Below are 15,600 nucleotides of genomic sequence, written 5' to 3' on the forward strand. Positions count from 1 at the left end.
AAACTACCCTCACAAGCTGCCATTGTCATTAATCGCTCAGATGCCCTGGGACGTCTTTGCATGCTTTTTTGAGCGACCCATATTTAGGGAAAATTGACTTACAAACGTCCACCATAAAGATGGACGTTATCTAAAATGCGTTTTGTCCAAAACCAAGATATGGACGGTGCATAAAAATACTAAAAAATTATATTTTTAATTTTAAAAATTTATTTTCCTTTTCATATTTATGATCAGCTAAAATGAAATTTCATAGGAGCCAAATTGAATGGGCCGACTCATAGAAACCCCATCCCAAACTTAAACACCAAATTCTCTTAGGGCTTGTTTGATTTTTTGAATCTTGTCTTTTCAATACTTAGCACTTCCTTGTTTTGATAATGGAGAATTTTTACAATAAAGCAAATGGTATCCACTTGTATATTTAAAGCTAAAAAGTGAGTACCGCCTTCCCTTAACCCTGTAGGACTCGGGGCATCCACTTCTCCAGGATAGCAGTTTTGAAAACTAGGAGACAATTTCTTAAACCACGTCTTTCAAAAATCGAACACGCCTTTAAGAATTTAAGACCCACAATGCGCCAGTTTGGCATCAATTGATGACCCTAACCTTGTGCAGACCAACCTCGAGCTAATCATCATCATTTTAGTCTTGTCCCAATTAATTGATGTCGGTTATATGAATCTTGATTCTCCAATTTACTCTATTAAAAGTCATATCCTTAATGTGGCCATCATTTTCATATTTTTTCGAACAACTTCCAACCACGTCATTTTGGGCCTACCCCTTACCCTTTTTAATCCTTTCACTTGAACTAATTCGCATCTCCTAACAGGTGCTACACTTGATCAACGCCACACATGGCCAACCAACCTATGTCTACTTTCTTTCATTTTATTGCCTATTAGTGTCACGCCTACATTCTCTCGAATAAACTCATTGCGAATTCTATCCCTTCTTGTCTTGCCACTCATCCATCTCAACATCCTCATCTCCGCTATACTCATTCTATGGGTATATTTTTTATTGTCTACCAACATTCCACTTTCTTGAATTATCAACCCCAAGGTAATATGAGAAAAAAAATATATATATATATACAAGACCCACCCTGCCACGGCCTGGCTATGGTGACCTGGCCTTAAAATAGCCATAGTTTACATTTTGTACCCCAAGTCCCCATTATTCAAGGCCGGACTGAACAGGCCAGTCTTGGCCACATGGCCATTTCCAGCCCGAAGTTATAACCCTATCCCGAGCAATCAAGTACTCAATCACCAAATTACCATGCAATGATACATATGTAAATACCCTCACAGGCAATCCATGGGTGGTAAATTGGCAACAATATTCAAATGACAAGCACTTGCTGATTTTGGGTAAGTCAGTTTACATAGTGAAATAAAAAAAAAAATTATGTAAGATGAAAAAAAACACCCAAGATGCAAGAACCGCCCAAGTTCTCACAGTAAATGAGTGAACTGCTCAGTTCACGACAACCTAGGCGATTTTCCAGTCTAGGAGCATCGACGCCCAAGTTCTCACAGTAAATGAGTGAACTGCTCAGTTCACGACAACCTAGGCGATTTTCCAGTCTAGGAGCATCGACGACCAGGAACCCCCTAAGTCCGAGCCAACTCAGGAGATTCCAAATGGGCATGCTGCTGATTCTTCAAAATTCAAATGAAGATTAGCAAACAGTATAATGCCACTATGCAGTGGTACTCTCTTTACCATGATGACTGACAGTAGCAGCAATTATTGAGATTGGCTCTAATGTGGCCCAGGCTACTACAAATTTTACGACAAGGCCCTTTGAATTGGAACAGAGAAATCTGTCACTTTACAATGACTTTAGATCCACTCCCAATCATTTGAAAATTGTCTTCTTGCCTGCCTTTTCTTGGTTTGATCAAGGAACTAATTAGAGTGCCTTTTCTTACTCCCCGTGCATATTTTCACACCAAACCACATAAGAAAATTTTTCTATGTCAAAATATTTTTTGGAAAATATTTTCACACAAAACAAAAGTACCCTTAAAATGTTTCTCACTGTTGAGAAAATGACTTGATCTAGGAACAAGAAAAATAAAATAAGCTTGTTTTATTTGCCATGAAAATTGTTGATTTCAAGGATCAAAACTTTTTTTATAGCAAGAGATAAGGTTAAAGATTATGCACTAAATAAAAAAAAATTAAGATAGGAAAAACATAAACATCCAGTAGATATATAGAAGAGCTACCACTGGAAACAAATGCAACCCTTTTTGGAGAAAAAAAAAAACGCAGAAAACAAACTCCTTTATGTTAAGAAAACCAAATCTAGGCCATACGGTAAAGGAAGATAGATTAGAAAAAAAGGTTAACAAAAATACAGTAGAGAAATAGTAGCCAATGGAGTTACAGCAAAATGTGCATGTCTCTGCCGACTGATAACACATTGAATCTACACGAAACCTGTGGCCAGATCAGCCAGCATTTCTGCTGATTTGGAGTCGAGGATATGAAGTAAGCTTCCCAATTACATGGCCAATGACGATAGAGATTTACTCACCCCAACATTTCTACTATTACCAAAGACATGGGCGCAGTCTAGTACTTTGACGTTCCTGCCCTTACATTGATGGGAATGGCAAAAGCATGGTTTGACATATTGATTCCTTGATAACAGGAAGCAAAAATTTTAATTACAAAATTTCTTGAAAAAAAAAAGAATGAAAGGATCTCGGCTTACTTTGCTTCAAACGACATCTGAAACAATCCCCAAGCGCAACCTGGCAGAAGGTGAAGTGTTCATGGGTTGAAGATGCCAGTTGGTTTCAAAAGCTCTTTTAACTTTCTGGTGACTTAAGATATTGAGACACGGTTTCGCACATCCTTCTAATCCTCAAATTGCCGGCTTCAAGCGATTGAAGTCCTTGGATGATTTTGTTAGAGAGAGAAGTATCAGTGGTTTGGGTTCTGGGGTCCAGAACTTGTAACTTGGCCGGGAGGATATCAGAAGGATAGAGAGCACTGCTACACAAAAATGAAGTAAAGATTAAATGTGAACTATTGAGCAGATATAATATAGGAAAGGCAAATCAAGAGAGATTCATATTTCTTCTGTAAACTTGCATCAAAGGTTTCCAAGCATGCACATGAGAAACAGAGATTGATTTAGGTTCAGTTTCCTATGCACAACAGACATGGACTGGTGCATCAGTAATGCATGAGAGCTAGGTGCAAGTGCCCGTGTGCACATGAGAGAGAGAGAGAGAGAGAGAGAGAGAGAGAGAGAGAGAGAGAGAGAGAGATTTACTTGAGAAGACTCAAAATTAAGATAAAACAGATCCAAAAATATGAATTCTTTCTCAATACCACTGCAACTTGCCCCAAAACTTTTGTAAGTATCAACATTCCACTATACAAATGAGGGAATACTTTTAACTTTTTGGAAAATTTATCAAAATCCACCTTCAACTCTTTATCATTTTAACCTTTTTCAGTTATTCCAACACATTATCATCTGTATTTTGATGGGCTATTGGAAATTAAATCACAAGAAATGGGTAAAATGTTAAATGGTTCATCTTCCAGATGCAGTTTTATATAAATTTCCCTAAATGTTTTTATCAATAAAGCCAAAATACCAACTCTTTGCTCCTGCAAAGCGCCACAACTTCATAAAGAATATAATGAAACTGAAAAAGAAAGGGGAAATTATCGCTTCCAAGAAAGCAAGGTAACTTCTTCAGTATTGATATTGAAAAATTACCGATTCAGGTCAGTTAGATCAAGAACCAGAATCACCTTCCTACCCACACTGCACCCAATGAAAGACAGCCGTAGCTCAAGCCGACCAGCTGGAAAATGCAGGTTAGCGTGCATAAGATAAACAAGAAGACATGATCAATACAAAGTGCACAAAGGAAATTACCATAGCAAACCTGAATAATTCCCAAAAGGAAATTACAATAAGAAGTGTACCACCCTTATCCTTTTTTTTTGGGTAAATATGCACAAAAGCATGTGTAAATCGCAGGCACATACAAGAGCATAAAGGTATGCATTCAGTGCAAAACGGCAGCATATACTAACGTGGACATACCACACAAATTGGGAGATTCCGTTCAGATAAACTAATCAAACACCACACCCACTAAATGTTGACCATAAGATAAAGTGATAAACTACCAGAAAATAAGATTTTGCTATGGATCTCACATTTCTTTATGCTTCCTTTTGAAGCGGAAAAGTGTTTGGTGAGTTGGCCGACTCTCACTATTCTTGTAGAGTCCCCCCACAAAATATATCTCCAAGATGTATTTTCAATCCAAAATTTTAGGGTTCAATAATCTCAACTATGACATTGATCTAAATTTGGAATTATTTTTTTTTAATATAAATGTTATTTTTGAATTCCTCTCTTCACTGTCCATTTTAACTTTTACTGGATGTAACACTTTCTGAAATCCATCTTAGAGATGGATGTTAGATAAACAAGAGACCGCATGGTAATAGGTAAGTCAGCTGACTCACCAAAACCGTGGCCTTTGAAGAATACTAATTTGATTAAGAGAGCCAGGAACAATTACGATATCCCAATAAAAAATGGGTAAAAGGAAATTTCTCCGAACTCCCAAAATCAATGAAAAGTTTATCCCACATGAAGGAAATACAGCCAGCATACTTTGTCGTGGTTGAAAGCACGGGAGCATCACATTTAAGAGCTCCAAATGTGCCATTTGCAATTCTGAAAGCACATCCAATAGATTGCCTAAAAGAAAGGACGTGACCTGCATACGATGAAGTAAAAACAGAAATAAATCACAAAACTTATTTGGATAGGTATGCACATCACAGTGGTGTCGCTATAACATCAAATTATATTTCAATTAATAGTAAATGGTAAAAGTTATTATCATCAAATAATCTTAGAAATTATGATAAATAAATAAACAAATAATAAATAACCAAAGAGAATATTTCGGCTAAGAATCATCATCATGGTAAGCCTCTTCTTGCATCCAAGTGAACTAGTTGTTCATCAGAGGTAACCCAATGATTCATTATTGACCTTTGCATAAATGTAAAGCTCAAGAAATTGCAAGACACTGAAATATCAACAGAAGTGGCATATCCTGAGATGCCGGGGCCCCAAAAGTCACAGTAGCCACATTTCCTTGGCTACTTCCCGAGAGATTAAGCCCCCAATAATATTCATTGGACCCAATAGTCTGAAAGTCAATTCTTGTTAACTTGGGATTCCTCAGTATTACATGAAATTTGCTCAACAATTCCTTAGTTATTCCTTAATATGATTCAAATTTCTCATAAAGAAGGGAAAAAAGGAAAGAAAATTCATAAGCAGAACAGTTCTTCAGAAAGCAACACTATACAGGTCCAACACTAAAAAAAGAAAGGAATCAAAGAACAAGAAAAGTAGCATAGATGATAATCAACAGACCAAATCTACCTGTGACTCAACCTGGATTCCTCTTGTGCTAGAAAGCTTGCGACTCCTATCATCACTAAAGACAAACTTAAAGGCTGTACATGCGTTTATATTCGGGAAAATCTGTTCAGAAGAAGAAAAAAAAATATTTATAGAACACCAAGCAAACAATAATATTTTTAGAACATCAACAAACAACAGAATAAATATTTCAAAAAAAGATTTAAAACACCAATATTTTTAGAAAATCAAGCAAGCAACAAATGAATATTCCCAGAAACTTTTGAACATCAAGCAAACAATAAAATGCAAGGCTGATGCCTAAATGCAATCTGAATACCTTCCCAATGTTCTCCTCATTCAACAAATTAGAAACGTCAACACTTGAAGCAGGAATGTGAGCATCCAACTTATACCTGTGAATCAACGCAGTTTTAATAAATAATATAATCTTCTTCTTTTTTGGGGGTAAATGAGAAGTCAAAACTTTATGACATTAGCAACGTCAGCAAGTTTGACAGAATCACAAAAATCAACAACCTCTGACAAAGAAAATTGCCGTAGTTGAGGGCCACATGAAGATCACCATGCTTTTCCTTAACAACCTTCAAGTCCCATAGCTGATGACAAGCCCACCAACAAAATTAACACTTAGCTAGAGAACGTCAAATCTTTACTAAGCAAATCCAGAAGTGAAGAAGAGATGGAAAGACCTGTAAAGTATGGCAAATAATCGTGCAGCAAGCCTTCTTATGAACAAAATCTTTTGATAACATTATAGTCTCATCAGCATTTGGGTGACCTTTCAGCTTACAGGATGAATGTAAGGATTCAACCAATTTCTTCACCTTCTGATCCAGCAACCCAAGCTCCCGCCTCATCATCACTGCCTGAAAAGCAATGAACCAACAAAGAACATCAATATATGCATCAAATATCATCAGATACAAGCTCTTGAGCTAGAAGATAAAGGGAATCGAATCCCTCCATAAAAGGACCATGCATTTCAATTACAAAAGAAGCATCAAAACTTAACCTGAAACTACAATTGGTGCTTGAATCCTTAAAAGGAGGCAATATATCAAACAAAGATAAATAATAAACAAGACCCTTAACAGACATTCTTGAAATTCATGTTCATCCAATCCTTAACATCAAAAATATGCATCAAATATCATCAGATACAGGCTCTTGAGCTAGAAGATTATAAAGGGAAGCGAATCCTTACATAAAAGGACCACCCGTTTCAATTAGAAAAAACTACAATTAGTGTTTCAATCCTTAAAAGGGGGAAACATATCAAAAGAAGACAAACAATAAACAAGACTCTGAACAGACATTCATGAGATTCATGTTCATCCAATTCTGTGGCTATCTAGTGCTCGGTTTGTATGATTAACAGGCAGCTGAGCCAGACAGGATTAAGCAAGGGTATTCAAAAATCAATATCATGAGATATACAGGTCGAGGGAGGTGAAGGATTCCTACCAAGGCTGAAATCACACCCAAGGCAAGACCTACATTATGTTGAAAGCACTTTCTCCCAGCTTTAGTAGTTAAGGGAGAACTCTATTGATTGTGGTTATGTTTAACTCCAATATGCACAACAAAAGCCAAACAGTTGGCCAACCATGTCCACAAAAGCCTTCTCAAATCTATGCAATTATGATAGAGTTCTTTTTGTAGGTGGCTCTCGAATGTTTTGCAAGCTTACCAGGACAAAGGAATGGGCGTTGAAAGGAACATTTCCAGGTCAGATTGGATTGCTGCTTAAGGTTCGAGAGACGAGAGTTTTCCCTCTATCATCTTCTATCTGGTAGAGCTATAGGAAAGTACACGTAATTTTTCTATATACTTCTTCTAGCTATACGTAAAGGGAGCTAGCATAATTATAGGTAACTATAGGAAAGATATGGGTAGGCAAGTAGCGATAGGTAGGCAAGTCAGACGCATGAGAAATTAGATCGTCCAATAAAGTTCCAATTGAGGCATGCTACAAGCTTACAAGTTAGAATTGTTTGGCTCCCATAAAATACATTGTAACCACACAGGACCAAGAACATGCACAGCAAATAAATAACACGACAACAACAAGAGATAGCAACCAAGAGAGAACCTTACCAGATGGAGCACGTGATACAAGTGCCTCTATAACTTTTGGAGAAGAGGATTTACCTGATCGCTAGAATACTCATCTGAAACGGGACAAATCTGCAGTTTGTTGCTTTGAGAATCCTTTAAACCAGATGCATGTTGATGGGACAAACAACTAGATTTCAGTTTGCCGCACTCCTGCATGCCTGATTGCAACTGCTGGACCTTTGCCTGCAATTCAGATGATTAAATTGGTCAGAGAGATTTGATAACAACTAACATAATTCCACCAAGAAAGCAGTGCAACAGAACTTACGAGCAAATAGTCCCTCTTCATATGCATCAACTGCAACTTTGCTTGCTCGTACAAAATAGACTGCAGCAACTGTCGCGTGGTTTTCTCCTCCAATAATCTAAAACAGCATCCCATGTAAAAACATTCATCTTAAGCAGCTTGCATCTCCATTTGTATCTGACAAAGAATTTATCCATGCATAATAAACTTCAAAGGGTTCAGGAGTATATGGCCCATCATCCATGGGGCTGGTTTTAGAATTTTACCTTTGGGGCTGTACATTACATACTCGACCCAGCATTTTCTGTGGAACAACAAAAAAAGATAATATAGAAAGCAAGTCATATGATGTTTTCCATTCACATTCAGAAAAAATATCACCTGCAAACACAATACAGGATAGACCAATAGTACTCAAGAGGAGCAAAGGCACTCGTATGAACAAACCTGGGACTGAATCTCATTACAAAGATGCCTATACTCCATAATCTTCTTCAATTGATCCAGCATTTCTTGCAGAATGCAAAGCTACAAAAAAACAGTAGGTACAGAAAATGACAAACTTCCTTGAATACACTGGCAAATCCAACAAGCATGATATAATATACAAAATCTAATAGTACATTATAAAACATTGAAAATAATATTAGGACCATGAACATGATGATCACTACATCACGACAAAAATCCTTGAGCACAATGGTGATTCCAACAAGGAGTTTATAATATACAAAACTTTGATACCAGAAATACTGACAAAATACAGCTTAAATATCAAGGCCAGGAAAATGATGATCACTACACTCATTATAGAGAAAGGAATTCAAATTGACAAATTTAGAATTCAGTAACAAACAAAATTCAAGTAAATGCAACTCTGTTTTGATAGGAATCATAAAGAATAAATTTACCTCCCGTGGTTTAAGCCTCACTATTGAGGTTGAGAACAACTCTTTGGTTGATATAGCTAACTTTGAGATGACCTGCATCATTTATTGTTCAACTTCATCCATCACATAAGCAATGAGGAATACAAGAAACCACCACTCTGAAATTAAAAATAGGAAATTTATCAAACTGCCCATGAGAGATGCATTATTGCATTATTTATCATTTTGCACATTTGCCATTATTCCAACCTATAATGTGTATTTTGACGGGCATTTTGAAATTAAATCGAACTGTATGGGTAAAATGTTAAATAGTTAATCTCTCATGGGTGTTTTGATAAATTTCCCTTACAAGTATTAGGAATAAGTAAAACAATGTACTGAAAATGTCAGGGCAGTACATCAAACATCTGTATAGGTCATGCAGATCGTCCAGAAAATATCAGAAATGTAACACTAGACCTATTATCAGAAAGAATATGTATGTTAGGTGACAATTTTAGTCCCAGTTTTTACCATTTTACCCTTGTCTAGAACATTAAACACCAGAATGGGGGTAAAACAGTATTGTAAAACTTTTGAAATGTCCAAAGACTGCCTTGATTTATCAAGTTTATCGACCATACCCATGATCTGTACTGGCTTTCCTCATAAGGTCCTGATATTTTTTCCTAAAAGCATCAAAAGAGTAGTTCTATCACACATGCAAGACCAACACATAAAAATTGAAATGACAAATCATGGCAAACAGCTTCAGCAGAGGGAAATACAAAAATTTGTAGTACATACATCGGTCACATTCTTCATGGTCAATCCACCCACACTGATATCCTCCCCCTCAATCTCCACATGTCCTTCCTCAAGATGCGTAGAACTGGTCTTATGTTCCAAATTAGACCCTTTGGTTGGGCTTGCTTTTATTTCAGAAGAAGCTTTAGAAGGCCCCATGTCAGTTTTATTCATCCTGGATTCTTCTGTGACAAGTAAGCTGTCGCTTTTCCTTTTCTTTCCAGACAAGTTGACTGCCAAAGCAGAAATTTCTCCATCTTGAATTTGGGAATTTCGAATGCTAGCAGACTTATCAATAGACCTAAGACCTCGATTTTGTTCAAAAGAAATGGGATCCTTGTAGAGAGGAGAATATACGTTGCTTCCCACCATGTGTGGAGCCACCCTACCAACCAAGTTCTACAAAGTCAAAATTTTAGTATGAGTTTCCTACAATGGTAAAAGCCCCAATTATACTCATTCAAAAAAAATTATAAAACAAAATACACTATATTCCAAATGACAACAGAAAAAATCATAGTCTTCAGGGTCATTGCTGTCCATGACAGTGATGGGGCAAGAATGTGGCCCCCCATCAAGATCATGTCCTGTACTGATGGGCCCCATTCTCTCTATATCATCATCTATCAGTTCAAAAGAAGATGCTTTCCCATAGTCCTCAGGATTATAGTATAATTACTGAAAAGAAAGCTATTTGACATAAAAATACCATCCTTATCAGCAAATCAAACCAAACAGAGTCTGCTAACCTTTCCCGATTGTTCAGGGGTTGCAGACATCGAAATTTCCATGGTAGTCGTGTTATCACCTTGATAGGTTTTTGCGATTGTTTCCATTTGCACATCCTTGCCTTGGTTGCTTGGGAAAAAACTGCTAGTCCTTTCCTGAAGAGGGGTTTGATAATCCAAAACACCTTCAAATTCCTTTTGCACAACACATAAACTAGTTTCTTTTAAAACATCTTTCATTGAGCTGTGCTTGCTTACATTATTAGAATCCAAGACACTGACTGGGATAAGACCTTGTTGTCTGTTATTACTCTGTAAGAGTTCAGGGAAAATTCTATCTTCAGCACCAAGGGTCATATCTTTTAGAGCATAGATAGTGTTGGCCACATGATCTTTCATTGGGTTTTCAACAGAGGGAGAATAACTCGGCTTTCCTAAAATATTATGCTGGTTTGAGTCCCTTAAAGGTGGCTCTTTCGATTTAGACACACTGGGCAACTGAAGATCCAATTTTACAGTGGGAGATGAGAAGAATTTGCTACCCTTACCTGCATTTATGTTCTTTTCTAATGATGCAGTATGTAACTGTGAAGAGTATGAATGAGGAGTACCGATGACTCCACCCATGGAAAGGTGGGATGTTGGTAAATGATGTATAGATGAATGAAAAGATGCATGTGCTTCTTGATTAGGACAATCCCTAGCTTGCTTTTCAAATGTCTGCTTTCCATGTTCTTCAGGACAAACAAGACTCCCACTGTTTTCAGTCATAATCTTCGGACTATAAACTACAGAGCCATGCATTACATGGGTGACATCACTAGTAGCACCATTCTGTAAAAAACTTAGTGAATGCACAGCTAGGCGTGAGATAGGAGCATGTTCTTGTTGCAGTTGAGCACCAGTCTTGTTTTGTGACAGCATAACGCCAAGAGAATCCCCCATTTGATCTGATTTAGAAAGTGAGATTTTAGAGTGTTGACGCCCAATTCTCTCAGACAGATCTTTAGGTTTTGAAGAACCAAATGTAGAAGTGCGGTGTCCAATCAATGGTGTCATCATTTGGTTATGTCCTACATCTACTTCTTCTCCAATTAGAGAAGAAAAAGGCATGCCCCCAGTAAATGGTGTACTTGAAAGACCGCCAGATGGTTTCATAGTTTCGGATAATAGCTTCCATCTTTTGGAACGCAAGGAGAATGCACTGTCTTGTTCAGGGAAGTGATCAGAAACAAGAGTAGGTCTCTGGATAATAGGGGTCAGAGGAGAGTTCAAGCGATCAATAAGAATAGCTTCTCTAATGTCATCAGCTAGAAGCTCTACGTCTTTCACACCCTTGGAAGACTCCTGAATAAGTATCTCTGATTCTGACATAAAAGCTGAAGCCTTAGCATCTTTGCTTGGCCCTAGTTTGGCAAGTGGAGTTTCCTTGCTATCAGCAAATTCCTTGGCAAATATATCATGGGAAACCGCAAATGGTGTTATGAGGCTATTATGGTTGACAACCACCTCAGTGGAAGGTTGTCCAGTATTTTGCTTCTTGTCATTGTTAATGAAACTCCTGTTAAGGCCCATATCCAACATACCATCATTTCTATTTGCACAGTTAGTAAGAGGAACACGAGCATTGTGATCTGTAACACCCTCTGTGGTGGCATCATTGCTATTTAGTTGTAATCCATGAACAACATCAGTGCTGGCACTACCAGAAAATGATTCTGATGGTTGTTGCCGACCCTTCCCGGGACTTTCAACAGATTTTGAAGAAGCTACGGTGGAATCAAAATCAGTCTTATGGTTTACATGTTCAGATGAATCAATCATGTTTGCAGTTGGAGAAGATAAAGTTTTCCCTATATGGACAATGGGTAATCGATCAATAGATTGACCTGATCCAGATGTGCCTTCACATGATTCCTTAGGCAAGTTGGCACCCATAACCTGCCAGCCAAACAGTTGAATACATTAATCTTAATGTGATAAACATAAATCAACCATATAATGGAGCAAATAATATTACTAAAAATTAATAAACTGCCACAAAGACAAAACAATATTCGATACAATAAAAATAGTTAAAAAACTATGCTTTATATGCTTCTGAGCAATGAGGCAAAAATTTGACACATGATGAAAGCCCAACTCTAGGCATATAACTGCACATCAAAGAATAGACCATATTCTGTGCAAGCCTCTGGTATGCTAGACGTGATTTGTGGGCCAACTTCAAAGGTATTTTAGAGAGGACATGTAAATGAGAAGATGCAAAAAGGAACAAAACAACATTAAGAAGAATAACAACAGTGAACAATCTCATAATTGAATCAAGTAGACTACACAGTTGATAGAATGATTAAAACAACTGTACGAATTAGAACCAACACAAATCTGAAAATCTATTCAGTCAACCGACAAAACTCAAGAACAACTATCTAGATTTCGCAATAGATTTTTCTTTATAAATAACAGATTTCTCAAAATGAGATTATATACATCAAGTTGCACTAAGTGCACATATAGATATGTACAGGGACTAGGAGATTAACAAAATAAAGTAGCTAATATAAAATAATACAATAACCAAATAATAAGTATTTGAATAACCAATAATAAATATTGAAAACAATCACTGAAAAGTTGGACAACGTAAACAAGATTGATTCTAAGCCACAATGCAATATCATCAACGAAGACGAAAGAGAAAAAGAAACAAGGAAGAGGGGGAATTCTCATTTACTTATCAGAAACTATAAAGCCTATAAAGGAATATGATTCGCATTAAGCAGAAGATACATAAAAGAAAAAAAAAAATGGCATAAGAATATTTACCACCGTTGACAGGTCATGCACCTCGCTCACAGGTGTGTGGGGACTCAAACCAACTTGCTTAGCAGCTAAGAACCTGGAGAGTCCATCTAGCTTTTGCAATTTAGAAATATTGATATGATGATTATCATCAACAGGCATAGCCTCAATGTCTCTGTTGCTTAAATCCAATGTCTCCATACTACTACCAGCACTCTTCTCACTGGATATTAGGAACTTTTTTGAACTACTCAAAACTTGAAAAGACTTTGAAACAGCGGTATGATCACAGGCAGTAATGAGATGCACCTTCTTGAAACTGTCTTCCAACACAGCAGTTGACCTTGGAGATAACCTCTCATAATCATATCTATGTGGGTCTTCATTTATTAAGCTCATCTCATCTGATCCATTTGACTTTTCATCAGAGCAAAATTGCTTCTTACTTCCAGTCAAAGACATGAGATACCCAGAACCTGTATGGGCAGCATCTTCTGTTGGTGTGTTCTTAATCAATAATGATGGACCATCCATAGATGGTGTTCGGTCAAATTCACCAGAACTGCCAGACTGCTTGCCTAACTGCATAAGTTTGCCAAAACGTAATGAAAAAGTTGTTGAATCCATAGTAATATCATCTGCTTCTGGAGATTCTGAAAACCTCCCAGACTGAATGAAACTTGAATCAACAGGCCCAAAGAAGTTATATTCTGCAGAAATACATAGTGATCAACAACGACAAGCTGATATATCAAGATTGGATGTAAGGATACTTGAAAGTAAATACCAAGCTACTTTGGAAATATGAATAACATCATAGTGAGTTGACATCTTTTTTGATTAAGTAGACATCATGGTGATGTCCTTCGCAATAGCATGGCAAGTGCTAAAACTCATCTGATTACAAGTATAGCTATATTGCATATTAACATGCGATGAAAACCAACTAAACACCTAAATGACAAAACTGGTTACTTGGTCATTTTAACAAAAATGAAAAAGAACAAGTTTGAAGTCGAATTCATCAATAACAAACTCTGTAGGAAATACATATAATACAACCTACTCATCAGAAAGACAGTTGACCGACCAGATCCAAGGTGTACTACTAGTATCTACTCTCTTGTTAATATTGCTGCAGTAAGATATCATGACTTCATTTGAGGCTTAAAACCCATTTTTCTGAATTTTCGTTATTTTTGTCTTATTCTACTCAATGCTGACTGTTGAACTCCTCTCTATCAATGCCAAAAAAAGGGAAAATATGGACCTAAAGTTTAAGCTTTCCATTGTTTCCAATGAGAGCCTTGTTTTCTTTATTTCGAATGGCTTAGCACAGGTTTCATTGCAATATGATTTTGTTTAACCCAAACCTACTGATATTTTTCATTGCTTTTCAAAGTGACATTCCATGTTCAATAAGTTTTTTTTACCATATTTCAAACTCAACATTAGAAACCATATTTCCATAACACTGTCATCTTTCAACTACTCAATCAAGAACCACCTCCTGGCATCAAATGCGCTTCAGCAACCTGAACTGTACTTTCATTGTGAGTAACAAATTCTCAGTCTATAGTAAGCGAAGCTTAGCTTTTTATTATATTAGCAACGAACTGAATAAGTAAAAGAGGTACAGGGAGAGAGACAGAGACAAGGAGAGGGAGATAGATATAGAGCCAGAAGTTTAACATAATACTTCATTTTCTCAATCATAAAACCACAAATTAACCCGCCATAAACTGCCAATTATATCATGTTCTTCCTAAACTAAAAAAAAGAAAAAAGCCAAAATCTGGAGGGAGATATAGAGGGGTTTATTCACTGACCTCCATTTGAAGTAGCAGAGCCGGTTTCACTTCCAGGTGACTCATCAGGACGCACAAAAAACACTCGATTAGTCTCTCCCTCTTCCAATTCTTCATCCAAACCCTCACCCTTCTGATTCTCTCCAATGGCTTCAGAGTTCCCTAATTCTTCATCAGCAGGCTTGGAATCAGGTGGTGTCTCGAAATCCTCATCTCTATCAAAGAAACGAATGCAGGTGGTATCAGCAAAGCTAACCCTTCGAACTCGTTTCTTTCGTCTGGGACTCGTTTCGTCTGGTTCAGTGTTTCCTTGGTCCTCTGACTCCTTAAATCCTCTCTCTGAAGAATCCATGGGCTTCAAATTACAAAATGCAATCAGGAAATGCGAGAATTTACAGGGTTCTCGTTCCCATCAATATCAAAATCGGAAGATTTCCCTCAAATGCGACAAAAAAAAACGAATTTTCAGGGTTCGTTTACACAGAACTGGAAATCTACAGCGTCTCCAATCATAGAGAAAAATTAGGTGCTTTTTGTTGGAATAACATCTTAGGGCTTCCATTCACAACAAATAATTTTCAGAAATTGCATTCATCGATGAAGATGAAGAAGGTCGGGAATTTCGAATTTGAATAAAAAGAATAATTTTAGGGTTTCCATTGAAGAGAGGGAGAGAGGGAGAGGAGTTATCTGTAGTGGTTTGAGCTCCAGAGTTAGGCGGGATTTGTATTGCCGGAATAAGTTTCGATTTGAA

General features: G+C 37.1%; 1 protein-coding gene across 9 annotated transcripts; it reads right to left on the minus strand.

Annotated features, from left to right (window-relative positions):
* Positions 1–2,349: 2,349 nt before the first annotated feature.
* Positions 2,350–15,566, minus strand: LOC18447548 (uncharacterized). Of its 9 annotated transcripts, none has more exons than XR_016043218.1 (17): positions 14,868–15,566; positions 13,063–13,748; positions 10,255–12,174; positions 9,506–9,904; positions 9,343–9,387; positions 8,738–8,809; positions 8,274–8,354; positions 8,093–8,130; positions 7,848–8,003; positions 7,613–7,762; positions 6,151–6,327; positions 5,978–6,057; positions 5,778–5,853; positions 5,459–5,560; positions 4,673–4,778; positions 3,758–3,845; positions 2,350–3,015 (listed from the first exon to the last, which is right to left on the minus strand). XR_016043218.1 is itself a non-coding variant. In XM_020675588.2 (17 exons), exons 1-17 carry the CDS (start codon positions 15,196–15,198, stop codon positions 2,832–2,834), a joined length of 4,632 nt encoding a protein of 1,543 aa, XP_020531247.1. In that variant the 5' UTR covers positions 15,199–15,566; the 3' UTR covers positions 2,350–2,831. The 9 variants fall into 9 exon arrangements, 7 of the variants coding, with proteins under 7 accessions (XP_020531247.1, XP_020531246.1, XP_088706277.1 ...); XR_016043219.1 differs by having other exon boundaries at positions 2,350–3,018; XM_020675588.2 differs by having other exon boundaries at positions 7,848–7,944.
* Positions 15,567–15,600: the final 34 nt, after the last annotated feature.

The sequence above is a fragment of the Amborella trichopoda genome, chromosome 10 (genome assembly GCF_054954075.1).
Source record: "Amborella trichopoda isolate Santa Cruz 75 chromosome 10, AtrichopodaSantaCruz75HAP2 v2.0, whole genome shotgun sequence".
In the NCBI taxonomy this organism is placed as follows: domain Eukaryota; kingdom Viridiplantae; phylum Streptophyta; class Magnoliopsida; order Amborellales; family Amborellaceae; genus Amborella; species Amborella trichopoda.